Source organism: Oppia nitens, unplaced genomic scaffold, assembly GCF_028296485.1.
Source record: "Oppia nitens isolate AA-2021 unplaced genomic scaffold, nextdenovo-longstitch-racon4-pilon3 scaffold18_pilon_pilon_pilon, whole genome shotgun sequence".
Classification (NCBI taxonomy): Eukaryota; Metazoa; Arthropoda; class Arachnida; order Sarcoptiformes; family Oppiidae; genus Oppia; species Oppia nitens.
Genome location: NW_026533197.1, coordinates 540,104 through 566,800, shown reverse-complemented (window position 1 = coordinate 566,800; position 26,697 = coordinate 540,104). Strand labels below are relative to the sequence as shown.

Genomic DNA, 26,697 nt, shown 5'->3' with positions numbered 1-26,697 from the left:
GTTATAACATTTGACGGCAATCGCTGACCGCATCTAACTTCTTAACCCTTGATCTCCGACTATTGACATCACTATATGTTAATCACTACTACTGTATATAATATATTATACTATATATATAATATTTATTGTCTATATTTACAGTCCATATACCGAAATGAGCGCTAATTTCATTTAATTGATGCTATAATTTATAATATTATAACTTATAAATAGTGTTGTACTGTACTGTATATAATTATACTGTATATTAGGACTATACAAATAATAAATTAAATATACTGTAGTCGTGTTGTATTAATAAATATTTTGACTGTTATTAATGTAAATGTAAATTGTTTTGAAAATAAAACTAATATTTACAATACTATATATCTTTTTATGATTTAAAAAATACATTTTCAGTACATATTATTGTATATTAATATTTGATTACATATTTGTCACTTAAAATGCATATTTTGGATGTACTCTAATATAATACTAATAATGATTGACAGTGTGTGACACGTGACTAACTATTAGTGATTGCGTTAACATTGAGTTCATATGATATGAATATCAATACATTAATAGCAATACATTTGATTCGACACTTGTTTTAGTGTTTTTGTCACACATTTGACAATAATTTGTGTGAAGATTATCACCATTTGGTCTCTAATATCAACTGTCAATCCATTGTTTACCATTGATTGACAACTCTATCACTATTTATATCGATTATTATAATTGCAAGACGTGTTGACAAATGGGAAAACCAGGTCTAATAGCGGCCATTAATGACCGCTAAATAATGAATAGACGGATCATATGATAACAATGATGTGTTGATAACCATAGGTTTGGACGACCGTCGGTCAGTTGGACGGGTCAGTGGTGGTGACGAGTGCTTCAAATGTGGCAAAACTGGTCACTGGTCACGAAATTGTCGCCTAAATAATAATGATGGCCAATGTTACCGATGTGGCCGATACGGACATTTTTCACGCGATTGTCGCAGTCCTGGTCCTAACACGTGCTATCGATGCAATAAAAATGGTCACTTTGCGCGTGACTGTCAAAACTCTGAGCGCACTTGTTATCAATGCGGTAAAGAAGGACACGAAGCCAGGGATTGCACTAATAGTCCAAATCGGACCAGAGATGGCTGTTATAAGTGTGGACAAGAAGGACATATGGCCAGAGATTGTCCAGATATTCAACGAAACAACTGTTTCCGTTGCGGTCAAGAAGGACATTACGCCAGAGAATGTCCTAATGAAGAATCGGACCGAAATAATGACAACCAAACTGATGATCACAATAAAGATAACGAGGATTCAGGAGATCAGTCAAAGGATTAGATAAACTTTTTGTTCATAAATTAATATCTAATTCATAATACATTTGAAATGCATATTTAAAAAGTTAATGTAAACAGCATTTAAAAAATTGTCTAAATAGTAATGTTATGATTGTTTATACACTAATTTATTTAAAAAGAAATATTTTCTAATTAAAGATTTTTTATATTACATAGTAATATAAATATTTTTGATAAAAATATTAATTAATTAATTATATAAAAATGTAATATTTTAATATTTGATATTTAAAATAAATATTACTGTAACCATTAAATAATTAATGATTATTATTATAACCATATTTAATTTTTATGTACTTTATTTATATTTCCAAATATATTACAAATTAAATAAAATTTTATTTTAAGAATTTGATTAATTTAAAACAATAAAAATGGTTAAGTATTTTAAATTTACATTATATATAACTTATAATTATACATAATTTAACAAACTACTAGTGTATATACTTTATCTAAAAATTTTGTAAATTAAATAATTTAATAACATTTTTAAATTAATTTATTAGTTGAGATGTACAGTAGTTTTTATATAATGGAGACATTGATTGTATAATAAATAACTTGTTAGAGGAAATATAGAAATATTATATAACATTATATATTAATTTAAGTGTCATTAATATTTACACAAAATATTTATATAAAATGAAAAATGAGTTCACAATTTATTTTTTTTATGGCAAACGTAAATTAACATTTTGTGATACACTAACCGTATGGGAGATAAAAATGTTTATAAAATACAATTGTATCTAAAAGACCACATACGGCATAGTGTTATACAGTATTTATCATATTATTGATATATGATATAAAGTACAGTAATGTTATATTAGTATTAATCTAATAATACAGAATAATAGTGACACTTTGTGTGTAAAAATAATAATAGATATTAGATAAGCGTTCATCAGTTTATTATAAAATATTAAATTAATTATGACTTTTAAAGTCCACTAAAACGGAAATAAAATATAATTTTGTGTTTATATTACCAGTATTTCTCATTGTTGTTTTACTGTTAATCATTTAATTTATAATATTAATTATATGCTATAATATAAAAGAGTTAATACTTTACTTTTCATTTTAATTTTTCGCATAAAGCAAATAACATTAAATATTTTTATTCTAAATACAAAAAACATATATAGTTTAAATAAAATATTATTCTGTATTTAAAATTAAAAGTACTAAAAAATAATACTAAAAATGTACTCTTTTTAAAAGTAGAATATTTAATATATTGTTATAGAAAATATTGACATACAATAGATTTATAATACAATACACACACATATATATATATATATATATATATATACTTATATCAAAATATACTAACAAATAAATTTTTTAGATGCACCCTAAAATTAATACATAATATACTGCATATAACATCTACATACATAGTGCCAAAAATCCAAATTTCTTTCCCGTACTGTAATATAAATCTATATAAAATTTCCCCTATCCGGTGCCAGAATTACCAATTTTAGACATCAATCATTACATAACATAGCATAAATAGTATTATATTGTAGTGTTTTTTGGCTCCAACGCATCACTAGTATATACCTTACCTCCCTTGAAAATTTATATTGATGCGACCGAGACTATAAAACCCCAAGTATCCTCAATGATAGAATCATTGAGATACTGGTAGTCATTGGCATAGACTAGTACTGCTAAGAGCCGTTAGCAGATCAGTTCTCTCCCCTTCTGGTTCGACCCCCTTCTCATTGATGGTCCGTATACTTGGATGTATACCACTTTGATGTCTTTTTAAATAAAAACCTTTTGGATTTAATGTAAGTTTTTACCATTTATTGTCTCCTACTTTTTTCTAAGCGACCTAAATCCGTGGGTTCCCGCGTCGGGAGCTCCAGTATCGTAAAGGTCCCTTCTTGTCTACAGTCTTAAGGTAAGATGACTGGCCATCGGGTCCGCCGTGTCGGGGGATCTGGTCGGTTATGTTGTCGAGCCTTCCCGCGTATATAGCTAATGGACGGAACCGCCGTGTCGGGGGTTCCGGTCCAGTTATGTAACCTTACCTAACCATACCCTATGATGGTTGGCCATCGGATCCGCCGTGTCGGGGGATTCGTACGGTCCTGCCGTCATTCCTTTACCTTTGATAGTATGCTAACGGATCTGTCGTGTCGAGAGATCTGTACGGCTATGCTGTCCTCATCCCTTACCTCCTTTGACCTATACTTAGTTATTGTTGGTATAGACTACTATATGTGTCATATGGAAGTCTCCGACATCCCCGAGATTGTACCAGGCCGCCGAAGGCTCTGCCCGATTTTTCGGCAATAGTCCTACGTTTTAGTGAAACAGTTGTAGTTTTGTCGGTTCTCAGTGTTATTTAACACTAATAGTCTGACCTTAAAATACAATTTACTAGGTGATCCAATAGTTGCTGTCTTCGTGACAATAGCACTAGTTTGGTTGATTGTTGTAATTATCGGCTGTTTGAGTGAATGTGTGTGTGAATGCATAGCAGTGGATTTCTCGAGTACATATGTGCTTTCGCTAACCTAGTTGGGAAATGCATAGTTACTATTCGATACCGACTGACTAGGCAGGCCAGTGGTCCCAAGAGGGTTCCGGTCTCCCGATCGCGTGATTGTGTGTTAATAGCCGATAACGGACACTGAGTTTAAGACCGTACACATACGCTCCTCAATAGTGATCCGAGAGTATAGTTAAGGTTTGCCTTAACTTTATGAGTCTATAGTCACCTTCGGGATTGACTGACCCAGTATAAATAAATATTTGGACACCTAATAGTTTATTGTTGTTACATATGCACTGTTCTTACAATATCACGGCCAAAAACCTAAAGGTGATGTCAATTGTCCCCGGAGACGACATAGTCATGTCTGACCAAATAAACTGAATACAGTATGTGAAATAATAGAAATGTTATGATAAGTATGTAATACTGTCGGCAATCTTTCGGTCATGTATTGTCTTTTTCGTACTTGAGTGTATGATGTGTTTGTATAGATTTATGTTAATTTATGTGATCGGTGACTCTCCGACAATACATTCGTTGACGGTCGCGGCGGCGGTTGTGTACGCGACACCGCTTGCTGTAGTTAATGAGCGCCTTATCATTGACGCCACCACACATACAATTTTGTCTAATATAGTCCTTGTCTATGTATGTTAGTTGAATGTAATTTTGTTGTCTGTTGTAATGTTATACAGTACAGATTAGTAGTCCAGTGATAGTCACCGTAACAAAGGTTTCGGGTGTTATCACATTTCACCGACGAGTGTCGGGTAGGGTTTAACTAGTGTTTAAACGCCTTTATTTAGTGCCGGGTAGGCACGGCTGGAGAGACATAGATGGGTTAGATTCCCCCAGAGATTGCTTGTGACGATCCCATGGTTATGTCATCAGAGTCAGAGGACTCTGATTTATAGTTTGGCCACAGGGTTGGTCAACGGGTATAGCATTACTTATCCTATAGTGGGTATTTGAATAGACTACGCCGGTTTTACCGACGGTAGTACCGAGTGATGGTACTGACCATTAGACTCAGTCTTACTAGTAGATTGGGTATTGAGTTGCATGTTTTGGTTAGAGGGAGGCTTTGAGGCTTCTCTCGTTGGCAATTATTGGTAGGGCCCGACCAGTTAGTCAATCGTTATGTTTTAGTTACCAGTTTATAATTGCGACAAGACATTTGTTGTCATTGAGTAATGTCGGTTTTTGTTTGTTTTTAGCGCAAGTGTTGCGGCTAGCCAGCCATTGTATGGATGCTGATAACACTGTATCGTCCTGTCTTCAGTATACTATAGTTGTGTCACGTGTAGTGAGTGACCAAACTAGTAAAATAGTTTTTACTGGTCTCAGAGCTTCTGACCAGACCCGAGTGGTACAGACTTCGAGTCTTAACTCTCAAAACAATGAGTCTGTCTTAACATTGAATAGTGTTTCGTTTGATAGTAAAGGTCAAATTGAATTGAATAATCTCAGGACCAGAGATAATACCTTTTATATAATTGGTCCGCAAAGTAGTAATGTCTTAATTTACGATCAATCAGACATAGATTGTATTAATAATTGTGTAGTAAAAGCTAATATTGTGCCCAATGTACAATTAAGACAACCTAAACCACTACAGGAGTACTGTGCCAATAGTGGCGGCCATTCCAGTGGTTTACGTGAAATCATTGCATGGAAAGTGAAGCGAGTAACTCACCCCAAAAATTCTCATGAAACATCTAAATAATCAACACTTTCCAGATATAAATGGCAATGCTATTAAAATAATATTGAAACGGTATAGAATTAGGATATATTATAGTTATAACAGTAATGATAAAATCTACTCATTACATCATGGTGGAGGTGCTCCGGTATAGAGTGTAGATTGAAATTATTATTACTATTTTTTCAAATCTTGAGCTCATTCTAACCTTAGTAGTTAAGCGGTCTTAACTAATTAAGCGATTTCCTGTATTTCAATTGCAAGTTATAATTGTAGTATGAATCCTAATTGGGTATATTTACCTAAACTTAAAGACTTTTCTTTTCTTGATCTACTTAATAGATCTTATGTTAAAAATAAATTAAGACAATATTTCGAATTACGTGAATACAACATTTTAGAAAAATCTGTATTTAATTATTGTATTTTAGTATGTACAGAAATAGTAAAGTTGATAAATGTTAGAATGGAGTTGTATAGTCAAATTTTACTTTTAAATACTAACAATAATTATATAAAACACTTAATCTCTATGATAACATATGAAATTAGAGATAGACTTATAAAATATCAAACATGGTATATCAGATTTGTTTTAAATAATAATATTATTTCCCAATAGTTGCAAATATTTTTGCATGGAATAATAATTATATCACTCAATTACAAATTGATAGATCTCAATATATAATATAGCTATAAGAATGTATATTATAATTGTATTTTATATTATGACATATTGTAATTGTCAATTGGAAAGAGGCTCTCCAATTATTTGGCATAAAGAGCCTGAGCCACTTATTAATGGCACTCATCAAGTAGTATTATTTATCAAATATAAATCACCTTGTTTTATATTTCATGATATTACCGATGAGCATACTGCTAACAAATTAACAGAATGGTGTAAACATTTATATAGAGAATCATATTTAATACCTTTAACTGATTTCTGTAAGAGTCAATCATTAGATTATGAAACTGAACATTATAGGAAAAAACGGTTATCTTCATTACTTTTAGTAGGTTTCGGTATATTAGGTGCAGTTGTTACCGCAGTCGGTATCGGCACAACAGCATTAGTTGAAGTTAGAGAACTATCAGGTCGAATAGATAAACTTGAAAATCGCTTTGATATAATGAGATCTAATATGGATAAATTAATTAAAAATCAACCTAATATTATTAAATCTATAGAAATACTTCAGAAACAGACTTTATTGCTTAACGACAAAATAGATAAAGTTATAACAAATGTTAAATACTTAGCTGAAAATCTACCAAACCTTACAATGATTGTATCAAATTTAGCAGCAAATTTATTGTCCACTCGAGACCAAATCAGAAGTATATCTAATGATTGGCATGACAATAGGGTTTCTAGAAATTTATTATACTTTGCTAATTTTTCTTTGCCGTGTTATCCGAGATGTCAAATGAGATATGCTAATCCAGAGACCTGTCTTATAGATCAAGATAAGCGAATGATATTATTAAAATTTACAATTAAAGAACAGGTATTAAACTCATATATTATGACTGCAGATCCATTTGATATATTTGTCAAAGGTATTAATGAGAACGAAATCTGCAAAGTAAAATATTCAGGTCCAAGTCAAATAATCTATGACTCTGATACTAACTGTATACAAGAGATACAAGTATCTGCATTTGTTAGAAAACACGGGTTAATCAATGTGTTACAAAAGAATTGTACACAAAGACTACAGTCTATAGAATTAGATTATAGAAAATTATGGAATAACTATGAGTGTTATCCCAAAATTAAAATACAGTCTAAAGAAATTATACAAATTAAATATACTAAAGACTTAATCTTAATTTTCTGTTATACACAAAATATCAATTTATTTAATGAACAATTAAGTTGTCCCGACTTTGTTATAGCTTTACCTCTATATTCAAACTTTAGTATAGGTACTATAAATTATACTTCTAATTTTTATCGCTTTAATTTAAGACCTTCTGTAGATTTACCAGTATCTAACCGAATAAATTTTAATTTAATGCCTGAACTTTACAAATTTGATTTTAATACATTGGTTAAAGAATTTAATGAAACAATAACACAAATAGATAACAGTTTTCTTACCGACAGATATAGCCTAAACTTTGATAATATACTAATTGTTTTTATAATATCTGGATTAGTAGCCATAATTTTAGTATTAACAATTTATTTGTCTTGGTTGTCATTGCAAGTACATTTAATTAAGAAACGCTCAGATAGAATAGATGTAGATGTAAAAAACATTGATAATAATGATAACCCAATTGTTTCTGATATTGATACTAAAATAACTTTAGATACAGATAGTTGTTGTTCAATTGAACAAAAACATAGTAGACCTACTACTCCTAAATTGACCCGTAGTTTGATAACAACACAGCTTTTACTGCTTATAATTTTACCAGAGTTCGAATGTAAGCAGTTAATTGTAATAAATTTTGTATATAAAAACCCATGTGAAAGTCTGCTATTAAGAAAATCTCATACACATCCAGAAACAGTTCAAATGTGTGAGAAAAAATTTAGAGAACTCTTTAAACAAAACATTGAAAAGTTTTGTAAAGATAGCGATAAAACTTTAATATTTCATAGAGAGCTAATGAATAACCTTAAAATAAATAAGAGAGAAATTAAATCAAATTTTATTGACCAACACTTAAATTTAACTGATTTTGAACTAAATTTTGAAATGAGTATTATAGCTAATAAACTTGTTGAATTTGACTCTATTATTAGCGATATCGGTGCGCTGTGGGCTAAAGGTATTATAAGCCCTAAGCTCATCAATCATCCAAAGCTAAACCTAAGACTTGACCAAAATGATATTAATAGAATGAAACCAATTTCATGTCTATATGATAGTCAGTGTAGGTCAATAAGATTAGAAATTGAATATAACGAAATATTTACTGATCAAAATATATATGTAATACTACCAATTGTCATTACAATATTAATGTTTAATTTTATCTTATGTGTACGACTTATGTATATACGTAAAAGAAGTCGATCTAATAATTTAAGACAAATTAGTCTTGAAATGTTAGATCAGACAGCAGTTTAAAATTATTAACAAATTGTAAATTTTGTAAATAATTATTTAGACAAAATTCTTCACAACGGCTAGTCTAAATGACTTCGATAATGAGAGTAATAATCATATGATTACAGACTCTCAAAATACTGATGAAAATAGTGATGAGAATTCACTAAACTTATTGAACATTTGTGAATCCCTCAATGAAAGCGAAGACGATAATTTTGTTGATGCGTCTCCGGAACCGCCAGTTCTGACCCGATACGATCAGGATACTTTTTATTATATTGATGAGTTAAGAAATTTTTGGTTACAGGACGATAATCCCCTTGTAAACAATACCTCTACTGACCAAAATATTAATATAAGAGAAACCTCATTACCTAATAATTATTTCTTTAACAACCATATAAATCAATCGACTCCCTTAGCTCAATCTAGATTGATAGCAAGCTCTTCTAGATTTCTTAATAGAGATACTAGAAATAACATGACTACTCATAATAGAGTAAGACATGAGGTTCAACCTGAAGTGTTTTTGGGTGACGGTAAACAAAATGCATTGGGTTGGCTCAAGAGATTTGAAGCTTTATCAGTTCACAATGAGTGGGGTACAGATGAGATAAAGATAACAAAGATCTTAGGGTTTTTAGATAAATATGCACTAAATTGGTGGGATACACATAAATACTCAAATGGTGAGAAAAGTTGGAATGATATTAAAACTAGTTTCATCAATACTTTTGATCCAAATTATGCTAATAAATTGGCAATACAACAAAAGTTAAGGGAAAGAAAATTAGGTGTAAATGAAAATGTAAATATCTATTTACAGGATATATTGCAATTGTGTTCTCAATATGATAGTGATATGTCGGAAGAAAGTAAAATAACTTATATAATGTTAGGATTACCCTATTATTATGTACAGTCTATTACTATGTTAGATCCCAAAAATACATTAGAATTGGAAGAAAAATTAAACAAACTAGAGTTTGGGTTAAAATATCAGTTACAATATAATAACCCATTAACGGGTACTGAAGTTCAAATTAATCAAATTAAACCAGAAAAATTCGATAAAATAGAAAAACAAAATAATGAGGTTTTAAATAGATTGGATAAAACATTAATGAGATTAGAAACAATAGTAGACGTAATGAAATTTCGTCAAAATCAGTATCAGAGACCAAGCCCAGTCTCAAATTATAATAATCGTCAGCAAAGTACTAGATTTAATCCCAGAACAAATAACGTAGAGAGAAGTTGTTATAATTGTGGTGATAGAAATCACATGATTAGACAATGTCCAGTACCAATTGCTAGTGTTGTTAAATCAACACCAAACACAATGCCGAAAGAACCTTGTCCTCTAACAGACCACCCAAACGGGCTGAGGCCTCCAAACTAAAATTGGGGGCGAAAAACTCTAATGTAATTAAAATGGTAAACATTAATTTGTTACCAAAAAATAATGTGAACATAAATGTATATGTAAATAATGTCGAAACTCTAGCTTGTATAGACAGCGGAGCCGGTATAAGTTTGATTAGATTTGATTTTACTGAAAAGTTAAATCAAAAAATTATATATAGTAATAATCCGAAATATGGTTTATTACCAAACATGAACAGAATATTGCTAAACAAAATAGTTAATGTAAATATAAAATACAAACAATCAAATATAACACTTGAGCTTTTTGTTGTTGATAACATGACTAACACTTTGTTGTTAGGATGTGATTGGCTAAGGAAAAGCGGAGCTATAATAAAATTCACTGAAATGGGTGCGAGAGTATCAGTAAATACAATTAATTATAAATTTTCAAAATTAAGGGTTTTAGAAAATACTGTCTTAAGACCAATGCATTGTTCATATGTCAAATGTATCAGTGACTTACAAGAGGGTGATTTTGTAACGGAACCATCTACTTATAAAGACAAATATCCTAAAATTCTTATACCTAAATGTGTAGTTACGATAGAAAATTATGAGACGGCAATCCCTATTATTAATGTCACTGCTAATGAACATGTACTTTATGAAAAAACAAATATAGCTATTCTTGAACCATATTACGAAGAAGTAGAACTAAATAATATTAGTATACAAGACTCAGAAAATTTGCAATCAGATGTTTGTTTTGACATAAATCCTAAATTATCAGATATACATAAACATATTATTAAAAAGTTTTTAAATGACAGAGTTAAACAGTTTGCATTTAGTGAAAATGAGGTCACTGAAACTGAGATATTTGAACATAGCATTGAAACAGGGGATCACCCACCTATTTACTTAAAACCTTTTAGAGCAAGCCCTAAAGAAAGAGATATTATAGAAAGCCAAATTAAAGAATATTTAGACGCTGGACATGTAAGGCCAAGCCAGTCTCCATGGGCCTTTCCTATTGTTGTAGTACCCAAAAAAGGAAATAAATGGCGAATGTGTATAGACTATAGAAAATTAAATAAAATAACTCAAATACCTCACTGGCCACTACCTACATTAGAATCTATCTTACAAAGCTTAGAGGGCATGTCTATGTTTACTACTCTTGATGCTCGATCAGGTTATCATGCAGTCAAGGTCAAAGAGCAAGACCAACCAAAAACTGCATTTATATCACATTGTGGTCAATACCAATGGTCTCGAATGCCTTTTGGTTTATCAGGCGCTCCACATACTTTTCAACGTATTGCAGATTGTTTACTAGCCGGACTTAATTATTTAATGACTTTATGTTACCTTGACGATATTATTATTTATAGTTCAAATTTTGAACAACACATGGATAGATTAACAATAGTTTTTGATAGATTCAAACAAGCTAATATTAAATTACACCCAGAAAAAAGTTCTTTTTGTTACAGTGAATTAAAATTTTTAGGTCATATAGTATCAGCAGAAGGTGTGAGGGTTAATCCAGATAAAATCTCTGATATACTTAAGATACCACCACCTACCTGTTTAAGAGCTGTTCAGAGTTTCTTAGGGATATGCAATTTTTATAGACGTCATATTAAAGATTATTCATTATTAGCAAAACCAATGACTAACTTAACTAAGAAAAATGTTAGATTCGAGTGGACTAATGAATGCAATGATGCTTTTATTAAGCTAAAAGATTGTTTAACATCCGCTCCAGTATTAGCACACTATGACCCTAAAAGAGATACTAGAGTTCATTGCGATGCTAGCTATGATGGCATCGGATCAGTCTTAGTACAAATCATTGATGACAAACCTCACCCAATAGCTTATTTTAGTCGATTATTAGCACCTGCTGAGAAAAATTATAGTATTACAGAATTAGAAGCTTTAGCTATGGTTAAGTCAATTGAGAAATTTAGACCATTTTTATTAGGTTTAAATTTTACAGTTATTACTGACCATAATGCATTAGTTTGGTTAATGAATAGTAAATGTAATAATGGCCGTATAGCGCGTTGGTATATGTCATTAGAAGAGTATAGACCTTTTAAAATCGAATATCGTAAAGGTAGAGTGCATTCCGATGCTGACCTATTGTCACGGTATGCTACACGAGAACCCTTAGATAAAGATGATGAGATTAGAATTTTTAACATTGAAGAGAAAAATTTATCCGAATTACAGGTTGAAGATTCATACTGTAAAAAACTCATTAATTTAGTCCAGGCAAATAAAACTAATAAATATTTAATTATAAATGAGGTGTTGTATAAAAAAGGTTCAAAAAGTAATTTAATTGTTTTACCTAAAGATCTAAAAAATGAAATACTGTACCAAACCCATGATCACCCAACCGGTGGCCACTGTGGTATATATAAAACTTATGTGAAAATTAGAGATAGATTTTATTATCCAAAATTACTTGACATAGTAAGAAAGTATATTAATGCTTGTCCTGAATGTAATGCATCCAAAAGACCAGTTAAACCTTTGAGAGCTGACCTTAAGCCATTACCAATTGGCAAAATATTTGAACACGTAGTATTTGACTTTTTAGGTCCCTTACCTGTGACTGAAAACGGTTATGATAATATTATTGTAGGTGTTGATATTGCTAGTAGATATCTTGAAACTAGAGCTGTAAAAGGTGCAACAACAGAATCTGCCTTAAAATTTATGTTAGAAAATATAATTCTAAGACATGGTTATGTAAAAACAATATCAAGTGATAGAGGTAAAGCTTTTATTTCTGAGTTGTGTCAAAAAGTATTAAAAACATTAAAAGTTAAACAGTCATTTACTACTGCTTATCATCCACAAGCAAACGGTTTAGCAGAGAGAACTATTGGTACTATAGTAGGAATGATAAAACATTACCTACAAACCGATCAAACACTATGGGACAATTTTTTACCTTATATTACATTTGCATATAATTCGTCTGTACAGTCTTCTATTGGCTTTTCGCCTTTTTATTTAATTTATGGTAGAGATCCAGTATTAGGTTTAGACATTCCACTAAATATTGATACAAATATAAAATATGGTAAAAGAATTCCTATATTTATTTCTGAAGCTCGTGATATAGCAAAAGCTTGCTTAGAAAGAGCTCAAGAAAATCAGGCAATTATATATAACCGTAAAACAAACGTAATTAAATTTCAAAAAGGCGATTTAGTTTACGTATATTTTCCCACAAGATATGTTGGGAAAACAACTAAATTTTTAAATAAATGGTATGGCCCAATGGTCATTACTCATGTATATAGTGACGCTACATACAAAGTTCAAGGCGTAGTTCATAGCGGATTAATAAAAGTATTTTCTGTAAATATTCAAAGATTAAAACCATATAGAGGTACTATAGTAGACCCCACTGTATTAGACAGTTTAGATATTACAGAATTGCAAAACGAATTGCGTGTTTTAGATGAAGAACCACAATTCAACCTTCTTAGCAATGATGATCAAATCAATGTAAATACAGAACCAACTGACCCTTCAAATGAACCCATAATTGAATCCCAAATTAACATTAAATTAAGTAAACCAAAAAGAGGCAGACCAAAGAATAGCCTTAAAAAACAAAAAGTGATCGTACCTTATGTGACTAGATTTGGTCGTCACAGTAAACCTAGAATTTAAAACATTAGTTTAACTTTTAACTGTATATATGTATATATATAATTTATAGGAAAGTGTAATAACTCATGAACACTAATAAACACGATATCAGAGATGTAATTAACACAATTTCATCGAGATCTCATCTGCCAACACCAGATTATTATTACCGAAAATTTCATAATTTCTATCAATGTCGATGTACTTTATCCACTGAAAACGAGACAGTAGTGTTTTATGGTACTGGTGATAATAAATCTGAGGCCCAAAGAATTGCATTAAAACATATGCAAAATGGTTTTCAAATTTCGATTATGAAATTTAAATCCTTGTGTCGTATTAATTGGCGACCGATCAGTAAAATTTGGGAAAGATTAAAATGGACTTTATTTCAATTAGAATTAAATAAACCCCAAATCTATTATAACAACAAAAACAAATACTTTTACGTTGTACATATAGACTTAGATGTGTATGTAGTAAATAGAAATATAGATATTGCAGCCAAAGATTTACTCCAAATAATTTACGTTAATCAACATACTTTACCTGTTGAATTAAAATTAACTCTAGAGGGTGGTATTTTATATACTCCTTTACCTAGAAATAACATATCAAACCTGTATAGAGATTTACCTCTTAATAGAGAAATCCAATTCAGCAAAAATGATGAACTTTGATAATTTTGAAAACACTGCCGTACCTGAGTCTATCGATGAAGTAGAAGAATATACTTTTCAGGAACTTTATCTAAATATTGAACAAATTAAAAGATATCAAATGAACTTAGATAGAGTTTTACAAGAGTTTCCTAATTTAAATTTCGAAAATCGTATCGAACTCTTGCAATCAGCCTATACTCAATCAATACATTGTTGTGAACAATGGATATTTTATATCAGACAATATAGCATGAAAATAATTAAAAAGAAAGTATATTTAACTAGAATTTTTAATTGTCAACGTGAATTGCGTAATCAGATATGGGACATTAAAAGATTAAGGGATTTAATTCTCAAACAAGAAACATCTATACCTAGTAAAGCAGTGAATTATTTACATGGACATGATTTAGTCCATAGAGAAACTAAAGTCTTTTCTCAATTACATGCATTACATTAGAACTACCATAAAATGAGTTCACAATTAATTACCTTAGAAATAAGTGACTTATTTAATATTGAGAGACCTTTTAAGCCATATTTTTGTCCTTTTGATGATGAACATAATTACCAAGCTAACGATATTATTAGAATGACTAACACACGTGCAGATGTTTTTAAAATATTCGATAATATTGATGATTTACGTAAGCATATAGAAGAATGTCATTTCCAGTACTCGTTATTTGTAAAATTACCTTATGTTAATGCTCTTATAACTAGTCTATGTAACTACCAATTAACTCTAGCAGAATGTATGAATAGAGACAATGTGATCTTACCCAGAGGTTATTTTGTTAATCGTACACTTTATATGGGTTGTCGTGTTTGTGAGATAATAATGACATTGTATCAAGATCATATAGAAAAATCTGTAAACAATATTAGTATAACAGATATAAGTGTTTTAATGGGTAGTAAATATCATTTATTTGAACATTTGGGATATAAACCTTTTTCTTGTACAATATGTAAATTCAATGGTAATTTAAACTCATTTATATACCCAAACCGCTCATCGAGACTTGAAGTGGTTAGAGAACATGTCTCCAATGCACATAACCTTAATTTTAATATTCAAAGTCCAAAATATGACTTTTTAATAGATAATGATAAAATACCAGAAATTGAAACCAATTTTTCAAACCCATTGACTGAAACTGGATTTGAGAATATAACTATAAATCTAACTGAAAACAATATACCTTATCAGTTTATGAATAGATTTATATTTTAATAATCAAATTTATTTTAATAGAGTGATTTAATAAATCAAGATAATTAACTGTTAATAAAAAACTATGAATTTAAACAAAGTTAAAGATCTAATTTCAACAATTAGTGCAACCCACAGACAGCTCAATGTTGAAATAAATTTATTGCAATCACATATCACTAAAACCGATTATCTAACTTTGTTTTCTTGTTCATCATCACTTAAAGAAAATCTAAGTGCTATTAATCGTGTTGTAAACAATTATAATGACATTGACAAATCATCACTTGGCTTTGTGACACTGAAAGCCAAAGAAATTAAACTTTTAAATGAATTAGACGAAATTCAAAAAGTACTTTATAAAAATGTGTAAAGTTTTTGATAAATATTCATTTATAAAAGTAACTATACATCAGTCAAACCATGAAATTATTGTTTCAATAGATTTGTTAAGAGACAAAATTTTAGACAGACTAACACATTTGAAAAGACTTGATTCAAACTTTTATAAGAGTGAAATTGGAAAATGTTGTGAAGCTTTTCAGGCATATTTTTATGCAAAATCGTTAACATTTACTACAGAATTTCTCACACCTGTTGTAAAATACAAAAGATTTTCACAAAGACTTGAAAACTTTATTGAACTATGTTCCCGTTTAGAACCTCCATTACAAATCTATAAATGTGATGATGTTTCTGAACATTGGCCTAACTGTGAACAGTGCAAAGTGTATATTAATCCTAAAAACAGTTTATAAAACTAATTAGTAAAAATGTCTGAACATGACCAGTCTCACATCTATTGGCCCATGCTAGAACATGAAATCAAAATTATGCATGAGCTTGATCGTAAACGGTTTAAATTAAGAAACATTGACCCTAATAATTATAAGCTAATGGCTTTCAGTACAGCATTAAGAGATCTATTTAATGAATTAATACGACTACAGAAATTTATTTTAAAAGGATTATTTCTGAGATATATCATTCTTATAGAATATCAATATATCAAAAATGATTTTATTAAATTTATAAGTAGATTTTTACAATGTATTGATTACTATAAAAATCTAAAAGCAAAAATACTTCAATCATTTAGTTTTCTTACTGAAGATAATATTGATACTTTTTATTTTAGTAATCAGCAATTAGATAGATTATGTCATTACAAAAATTATTTTATTCAAGATTATAATAACCATTTAAAAAATGAATAATCTTAAGAAACAAATTATTGAACATGTCGGCTATACTTTGTATATCAGAAACAAAATTATTGAATACAAACACATGAAAGAACAAAACATATTAGTAGAATTAAGTATTATTGATAATATAATTATATTATGTGAACAAATTAAAAATTTATTAGATGAGCGAATTGAAATACTTTATAAATTTACTCTGAAATACACAAACAAATCTGTATTAGTCGTTATGTTAGATCACATTAACTTTTTCCTAAAGTTAATTACATTAAAATTTGAAAATACAAAAAATTATTTAATAACATATAATGTAAATTTTACAAGCCAATTAAAACAAAAATTTCATTGGGATCGAGACCTCCTAATGTTTCTATTAACTCAATGTAAACCGGAAATCGATTAATATGCAAGCATTCTTACAAAATCTCGACTTTCATTTGCAACTAAGACATCACTTAGTGTTGTATAACATGAGATTACTGGCATACAAAAACTGTTTCACTAACAATATAAAAGCACTTGTAAATGCATTAATTAAGACCAATGAGCTAATTTTAAAGTTCGAGGATTTAGTAATTAATATCTTACAAACTATAAAATATTCCCATAAACCTAAATGTTGGTCAAGAACTTTATTATATAAAACTATTTCAGATTTAAATCAAATTTGGAAACACCAATTACATTTACAACAACTGGTGTTTCAACGTAATACTTCAATGCATATTGAAAAAGTGATAATATTTGCCCCATTTAATAACTAAAATATTAGTGTAATATTTATTAAGTACTTGTAAACATTAGTGATTTAGTGCTTAATAATTTGCTAATAAAACTTAATTGTGACCTTTTTGTGTAACTTGTCCCAAAATGATTTTAAGTAGAACTGAATTAAAACTTAAAAGAGGACATAGCGAGTGTAGACAACGTTTTTACAGTACACAAATTTCAACAATTCATATAATTAAAACATTACCAGAGATTAATAATATACCACTATTAGACAAACTTGAGAGAAAATTTAAGCAATTATTAAAAATATCCTCAAAACTTGAAGAGATTTATATAAGATTTTTATTGAAAGATAGTGAACAATATTGTGGTGACACACAGACCTATATCTTTTATGCAAACGAAGACATTATTAAATATACGCACAAAGTTAACAGCTTAGTTGACGAGTTTATATTTTTTAATCCCGAAATACGTGATATCTTTAAGAAAATATTACGTACTCAGTATTATTATAAAGATTACTTCACTTGGCTTGTTGAGCAATATCCCTAAGTGATTAACTTCGTTGATATGCTTAATCTATTAGACTTGCCTATAGACATTTTAGAGTATCATATTATTAATCGACTTAATTTATATGATCGTTTAAGAGCTACAGGTGTGAGCAAAGCATTTGACAATATATTATATGATACGCCCATCAATATAAATTTAAATAATAGATTTTTAAGTGAAATTACATCAACACCTAAATCACTAAAAAACTTATTAAAATTATCTAACGACATTAAGTGTATTAATAAACTATCAATTAAGGTTTTTCATCCGTTAATAATTTTATTTTTGAACATTATTGTCAAAAAGAATGAGAGAGAAACCAAACTTAATAAAGTTAATAAACAGTCTATTTTAACAAATGTGAAAGAATTTAAAATAAGAATACCACCGTCTTACACTTTTGTTGACCCTATTATTTATTGGTGTCTTCATTACTGTGCCCCATCAATAAAAATATTGTACTATAGTGAACATTCAAACTGTGACTTAAAATATTTACTTTATAATTATATTTCATTTAATATAATTAAACTTGATTTTCTTTTAATTTACACACACGACCATAAATTTACAGAAGGTTTGTGTAAAATATATAATAAACAAACGCGTGACAAATATATTGCCGACTTTTTCAATTGTGAAGAAGAAAACTTTAGAATTTGTGAAACAACTCAATTAGCCGTAGAGTATTACGATGAATCTCTTAGCGCTAACAACTATTTAATTGAAATCTTATCCCCATCCCTAACCCAACTGTGCATTCATTCTTATGACAGTGATGAAATAAAAATCCAACACGTCGAACAGTTTATTTTAAAATGTGAAAAACTTAATAAACTTTTAATATCAGGATTTCCAATTGATGACATTAATAGTTTATCATCACTTAATAATATAACTACAAAATTCAGTAATTTATCTGTGCTTAATATTGATATTACTGTTTATTCAGATCAATCAATCATTGATTTCTTGAAACCTCTAAATAGATTAACTAATCTAATTGACTTTACATTGAATGGCTGGTTTGAAGAAACAACCTGTGTGCCATCAATTATTGTTAAGCCCTTTAAAAACCTTAAATACTTTACGTTTAACGGTTACCAAAACAAATTTTCTACAGGGTTTTTCAATTATTCTATACTAAATTATATTACTAAATATTGCCCTAAAATTGAATATTTAGATATAGATTTTATATTTGCTGACACTAAAGACCATCGTTTTTCATTTAATAGTGATTTATTCAAAAATCATAAAAAGTTTTATTTCAATAAAAGAAAAAGAACTTTTGAAACCTTTTTAAAGAATTATAATACCGGTATAAGAGGACTGGTTGAGTTAATAAGTAAAACTAAAATTGCATCAATTACTTTAGTAGGCAATTTTAATTTAAATAGTTTTACTAAAAAACAAATTCTCCGATTAGTCAAACAAAAGAAAACTAAACTTTATTGTTTAGAATTAAATAATTATAGAATTATTTAAAAATGTCTCAACCCAGTACCAGTCACAATTGTGACGAGGACTGTCCATTATATGAGGATCATAGACCAGAAACACCCAATCCTCCTATATATTTACCCAAAAATCGCAAACCTTATGATAATTTAATAAGGAAATATAATCGAAAATATAACAAAAATTATATATTAAGACGAGACATAGACTTTGGAACAATTAAAGTCGTTGTGAGCAAAAATAATGTTGTTTATTATCAACAATTTATTTTTGGTCCTCGAAAATCCTCTATTGAAAACAGAGAGCCTATGATATTTTTAATTAGTTCATCTCATAACCCAAGAAGATCTCTTATTTATAAAATTAGATCTGAATATACACTATTATGTATACTTAATTATTATAAAACTAATATGTTACCTTTTAATTATATAAAACCTAAATATTCAATTAAATTAACCMAAACCATTAATAGTCAAAAATGGTTWAARCGTAGTGTAACAAAACGCTATATTTGTATATACTGCAATTTATTAAATGAAAATGGATATTACTTTACTAACCATATTGTCGACGAAATTAATAAGAATGAGATCACACATTTGTGCAACAACAAGTGTATTTTAATGTGTGAAACACATGATCACTGGCATAATAACAACCAAATTTGCAACGCAGAATGCAAACTATTTTGTCTTAAAAATAGTTTCGCAAAAACTTTGGAAACTACATGGCTTCCACAATTCACCCGTAATCATTGTGTTAATAAATTATGTATTTATTGTCTCAAATTAACCGACAGTAATGAATTATTAAATATATTAAAAAGTGAAGACATATCAAATGTCTTAAACACTTTCTATAACCATATTAATATGAAATCAGTGTTGTGTTTGTTGTGTCGTGCGAAACATTTTAGTCAATACAAAAATGGACATTCTATTGACCATTATATTGCAAATGATCTAAGTATCATTATTGATCATTTGATATCACACCATGTGACCGATATCCAAGAACCTCTACATCTGGAAGTCTCTACATTTAATTATGGTGAAGACATCACAGACGATGCTTTGACATGGATAAGACGGTACTTCTATGATGTTGGAGTAACGAAAATTGAAGAAATCATCAAAAGCAACATCAAGAAAGCATCACCGGATTCAGTTGTCTATTCATCACTAACAAAGGCGATATCGGATATGGGAACACTGGGTGAATTTAATTCGTTTTATACCATACCTATTGAAGCTGATAACATAGCAGCCGATGATATAATCAATGACTTATTTAATAAACTTAATTAATAATTTGAACTTACTTATATAACCTTATAAACAATGTTTTTATTATATAAAACAAACTTTATAGTCAACCAATTATTGCAACCAAATACTATAATAATCAATATACTTACATAATCTGAATATTGTATACACAATTTAACCCTTTTATAATTATATAATATACACTTATTATCCAATATTTTAGTCCTAGTATACTATTTACTATATATAAATATCACAATTAATGAGACTATTCTGATATAATTTATATTATTATATAACCGTAACTATGAATCTATTATTATATAATCTATTAATATATTTTGTGACTTACATTACATTACATGCAAAACTAAAATAACCAATTCATATATTTGTATAAATATTTCCCAATATAAACACCTATTAGTGTAACTTAATATTATACTCTAATCAATATTATATAATGAATATTTAAACATATTTATTATAACATTTATATTACATTTATAACAATTTTACTTTATATCCTATTTAATAATTGATGTTTTTAATGTTTAATTGTAATTTTAATCTTTATAAGCGGACAGATATCATGAGATTCGAGTCGAATCTACAGGGAGAAGGGAGTGATGTTATAGAAAATATTGACATACAATAGATTTATAATACAATACACACACATATATATATATATATATATATACTATATCAAAATATACTAACAAATAAATTTTTTAGATGCACCCTAAAATTAATACATAATATACTGCATATAACATCTACATACATAGTGCCAAAAATCCAAATTTCTTTCCCGTACTGTAATATAAATCTATATAAAATTTCCCCTATCCGGTGCCAGAATTACCAATTTTAGACATCAATCATTACATAACATAGCATAAATAGTATTATATTGTAGTGTTTTTTGGCTCCAACGCATCACTAGTATATACCTTACCTCCCTTGAAAATTTATATTGATGCGACCGAGACTATAAAACCCCAAGTATCCTCAATGATAGAATCATTGAGATACTGGTAGTCATTGGCATAGACTAGTACTGCTAAGAGCCGTTAGCAGATCAGTTCTCTCCCCTTCTGGTTCGACCCCCTTCTCATTGATGGTCCGTATACTTGGATGTATACCACTTTGATGTCTTTTTAAATAAAAACCTTTTGGATTTAATGTAAGTTTTTACCATTTATTGTCTCCTACTTTTTTCTAAGCGACCTAAATCCGTGGGTTCCCGCGTCGGGAGCTCCAGTATCGTAAAGGTCCCTTCTTGTCTACAGTCTTAAGGTAAGATGACTGGCCATCGGGTCCGCCGTGTCGGGGGATCTGGTCGGTTATGTTGTCGAGCCTTCCCGCGTATATAGCTAATGGACGGAACCGCCGTGTCGGGGGTTCCGGTCCAGTTATGTAACCTTACCTAACCATACCCTATGATGGTTGGCCATCGGATCCGCCGTGTCGGGGGATTCGTACGGTCCTGCCGTCATTCCTTTACCTTTGATAGTATGCTAACGGATCTGTCGTGTCGAGAGATCTGTACGGCTATGCTGTCCTCATCCCTTACCTCCTTTGACCTATACTTAGTTATTGTTGGTATAGACTACTATATGTGTCATATGGAAGTCTCCGACATCCCCGAGATTGTACCAGGCCGCCGAAGGCTCTGCCCGATTTTTCGGCAATAGTCCTACGTTTTAGTGAAACAGTTGTAGTTTTGTCGGTTCTCAGTGTTATTTAACACTAATAGTCTGACCTTAAAATACAATTTACTAGGTGATCCAATAGTTGCTGTCTTCGTGACAATAGCACTAGTTTGGTTGATTGTTGTAATTATCGGCTGTTTGAGTGAATGTGTGTGTGAATGCATAGCAGTGGATTTCTCGAGTACATATGTGCTTTCGCTAACCTAGTTGGGAAATGCATAGTTACTATTCGATACCGACTGACTAGGCAGGCCAGTGGTCCCAAGAGGGTTCCGGTCTCCCGATCGCGTGATTGTGTGTTAATAGCCGATAACGGACACTGAGTTTAAGACCGTACACATACGCTCCTCAATAGTGATCCGAGAGTATAGTTAAGGTTTGCCTTAACTTTATGAGTCTATAGTCACCTTCGGGATTGACTGACCCAGTATAAATAAATATTTGGACACCTAATAGTTTATTGTTGTTACATATGCACTGTTCTTACAATATCACGGCCAAAAACCTAAAGGTGATGTCAATTGTCCCCGGAGACGACATAGTCATGTCTGACCAAATAAACTGAATACAGTATGTGAAATAATAGAAATGTTATGATAAGTATGTAATACTGTCGGCAATCTTTCGGTCATGTATTGTCTTTTTCGTACTTGAGTGTATGATGTGTTTGTATAGATTTATGTTAATTTATGTGATCGGTGACTCTCCGACAATACATTCGTTGACGGTCGCGGCGGCGGTTGTGTACGCGACACCGCTTGCTGTAGTTAATGAGCGCCTTATCATTGACGCCACCACACATACAATTTTGTCTAATATAGTCCTTGTCTATGTATGTTAGTTGAATGTAATTTTGTTGTCTGTTGTAATGTTATACAGTACAGATTAGTAGTCCAGTGATAGTCACCGTAACAAAGGTTTCGGGTGTTATCACATTTCACCGACGAGTGTCGGGTAGGGTTTAACTAGTGTTTAAACGCCTTTATTTAGTGCCGGGTAGGCACGGCTGGAGAGACATAGATGGGTTAGATTCCCCCAGAGATTGCTTGTGACGATCCCATGGTTATGTCATCAGAGTCAGAGGACTCTGATTTATAGTTTGGCCACAGGGTTGGTCAACGGGTATAGCATTACTTATCCTATAGTGGGTATTTGAATAGACTACGCCGGTTTTACCGACGGTAGTACCGAGTGATGGTACTGACCATTAGACTCAGTCTTACTAGTAGATTGGGTATTGAGTTGCATGTTTTGGTTAGAGGGAGGCTTTGAGGCTTCTCTCGTTGGCAATTATTGGTAGGGCCCGACCAGTTAGTCAATCGTTATGTTTTAGTTACCAGTTTATAATTGCGACAAGACATTTGTTGTCATTGAGTAATGTCGGTTTTTGTTTGTTTTTAGCGCAAGTGTTGCGGCTAGCCAGCCATTGTATGGATGCTGATAACACTGTATCGTCCTGTCTTCAGTATACTATAGTTGTGTCACGTGTAGTGAGTGACCAAACTAGTAAAATAGTTTTTACTGGTCTCAGAGCTTCTGACCAGACCCGAGTGGTACAGACTTCGAGTCTTAACTCTCAAAACAATGAGTCTGTCTTAACATTGAATAGTGTTTCGTTTGATAGTAAAGGTCAAATTGAATTGAATAATCTCAGGACCAGAGATAATACCTTTTATATAATTGGTCCGCAAAGTAGTAATGTCTTAATTTACGATCAATCAGACATAGATTGTATTAATAATTGTGTAGTAAAAGCTAATATTGTGCCCAATGTACAATTAAGACAACCTAAACCACTACAGGAGTACTGTGCCAATAGTGGCGGCCATTCCAGTGGTTTACGTGAAATCATTGCATGGAAAGTGAAGCGAGTAACTCACCCCAAAAAATTCTCATGAAACATCTAAATAATCAACACTTTCCAGATATAAATGGCAATGCTATTAAAATAATATTGAAACGGTATAGAATTAGGATATATTATAGTTATAACAGTAATGATAAAATCTACTCATTACAATATTTTTATAATATATATATAATTTAAATAATTAGAAATTTAAGAGTTTATCAAATAATGATATGTTTGATGAACAATACAAAGTGAATGATTAAACATATTAATACAATCAAACAAATAATCAAATATTGTATTAAATATGGTGTTTGAAGTACCGGTAATGTAAATATATGAACAAATGTTAGCAAATGATAACAAAAATTGTTTGATTTTATTAGTCGGAGCTGAAGAGCCACCAATCCTTCTCATATCCTTCAATAATGTGATCTATCAGTGCTTTTCGTCTTTTATTGCAATAATTAGTTGAATGGATCACTTGATCTTTCAATTGTTTCATGTCTTTGTTTTCTTGTCGGTCATCGCTTGGAATTTCTCTTTCTAATAATTCGGATAATGTTTCCACAGATGACTGAAGATCTCTTTGATTTATTTCAAAGATTTGTATCTGCGGTGTCCTCTCATTATAAAAGGCAAACACATCTTAAATTTGATATAATGTAATAAAATAAAGTAAATTTGTAATAGAAATGACATTTAACATACAGGTGTACATCAATGTCTGTCGGCAATTGCAAAGCGCGTGAACGGCTTTCTCCATGAACTGGACCTCAACCCAAGCATTGTTGAAGTTATGCTGCATTTGAGTCATTCGTGTCCTAACTGTAGCCATGAGCTCACTCTCAAACTTAAGACTCTGTTTGTGATTCATAAATCTTTGCCAATAAAACATGAATCTCTCCAAAGACTTTCTTTGATCGCTTTGATTCTCTTTAACGGTTCTGGCTTTGGAATCATTAAATTGATTGCAATTGTAATAACTGGTCCCATGAGTGGCCCACGACTGTAGACATACCCAACAAAATTCAAACTTACACTTAAGACTCCGACATGTCCTACATATATGAAATAAATAATTATAGATTATTATTACCGGCAAATATCTTAAAATAAAAAATAAAGTCAACAGACATGTGGTTACATCCGCCGTTCTTTTCAATACTTGTGCGACATTTGGGGCACTCCTTTGTATTAGTTATAATCCAATTGGCTGTTCGGCCGTCAATTTTTTCGGCATTATTTCCGGCGGACTTTTTATTCCATCTGTAGATCAGTTCACAAGTAATGGGTTCGTGATTGGACTGACCGCAAGCAAAGCATATTTCAGTGCCACAAATACAGGTCACGGGATGTGCTTCTCGAAAATGAACACTAAAGACATGCAGACAATCAGGTTTAGGACACCAACGCAACAATCCATTGGACTCAACGTAGCAATTGATTGTTAATCTTTGATATTTACTCTTCAGTAGGTTGTCATCACTGATCAATTGTAGAACATCTTCGTCATCAACAATCACTTTACATTCAGTTTCTGCACAAGTAATGGCAGTTACATCTCCCTCAGCCATAATCTTAGTGGTCAAGTATTTCCTCCAACACTCTTTACAATAGTCGTGACCACAATTCAGACCAAATAARTAATTCTTGGAAACCAAATCACAACAGATTTCACAAGAAATTCTCATTTTTTGGTCCATTCGTCGTCTTTTGTTATGACTCTCATGAGACAAGTCTTTATTGACTACAATTCCAACGTCTTTGAAAAGTTGTTCTTCATTTCCATCAAATATTCGCTCTAAAAGTTTTTGAGAATCCCATCGAAAATGTTTGAGTAGAGTCCGAATGATAGCCGAAGACAATTGGATTACATGTTTGATGTTTTCAATGGTCTCTTCCATCTGTTTCTGGACGTCTTTGACTGAAAGCACTTGATATTCAAATGACTGGTTCGAAGTGGAAGAAGGGTTGACATCATCGCTAATAAGACCCAAATCTATATCTGAATCACTTATTGTATCAAATGATTCATCTGACAAATCAGTCATCTTTTATGGAAATAGTCTTTTATAATCTTAAGATATACTGTAGTATTATTAGACGATATAATACTACCAATGATTACAATAAGTAATAAAATTTTAATAACCGTTTAAATAAAAAGTAAGTCAATTATTTCACGCGATAAATACTTTACAAATTAATACTGTATTAAAATTATTAAAATAATTAAAATAATGTATTTTTCAATTTTATTCAATTTTATATTTCAAGTGTATT

The 26,697-nt window shown here is 30.5% G+C and overlaps 2 protein-coding genes across 2 annotated transcripts; one reads left to right on the top strand and one right to left on the bottom strand.

Moving 5' to 3' along the window:
- The first annotated feature begins 501 nt into the window (after positions 1 to 501).
- Positions 502 to 1,408, top strand: LOC128965761 (DNA-binding protein HEXBP-like). The gene is made up of 2 exons (XM_054312525.1): positions 502 to 764; positions 844 to 1,408. The coding sequence occupies exons 1-2, from the start codon at positions 752 to 754 to the stop codon at positions 1,344 to 1,346; spliced, it is 516 nt and encodes a 171-aa protein (XP_054168500.1). The 5' UTR covers positions 502 to 751; the 3' UTR covers positions 1,347 to 1,408.
- A 23,328-nt stretch (positions 1,409 to 24,736) lies between these two features.
- On the bottom strand, positions 24,737 to 26,524 carry LOC128965951 (E3 ubiquitin-protein ligase ARIH1-like). Its single transcript, XM_054312740.1, has 3 exons — positions 25,549 to 26,524; positions 25,123 to 25,472; positions 24,737 to 25,059 (listed from the first exon to the last, which is right to left on the bottom strand). The coding sequence occupies exons 1-3, from the start codon at positions 26,463 to 26,465 to the stop codon at positions 24,794 to 24,796; spliced, it is 1,533 nt and encodes a 510-aa protein (XP_054168715.1). The 5' UTR covers positions 26,466 to 26,524; the 3' UTR covers positions 24,737 to 24,793.
- Positions 26,525 to 26,697: the final 173 nt, after the last annotated feature.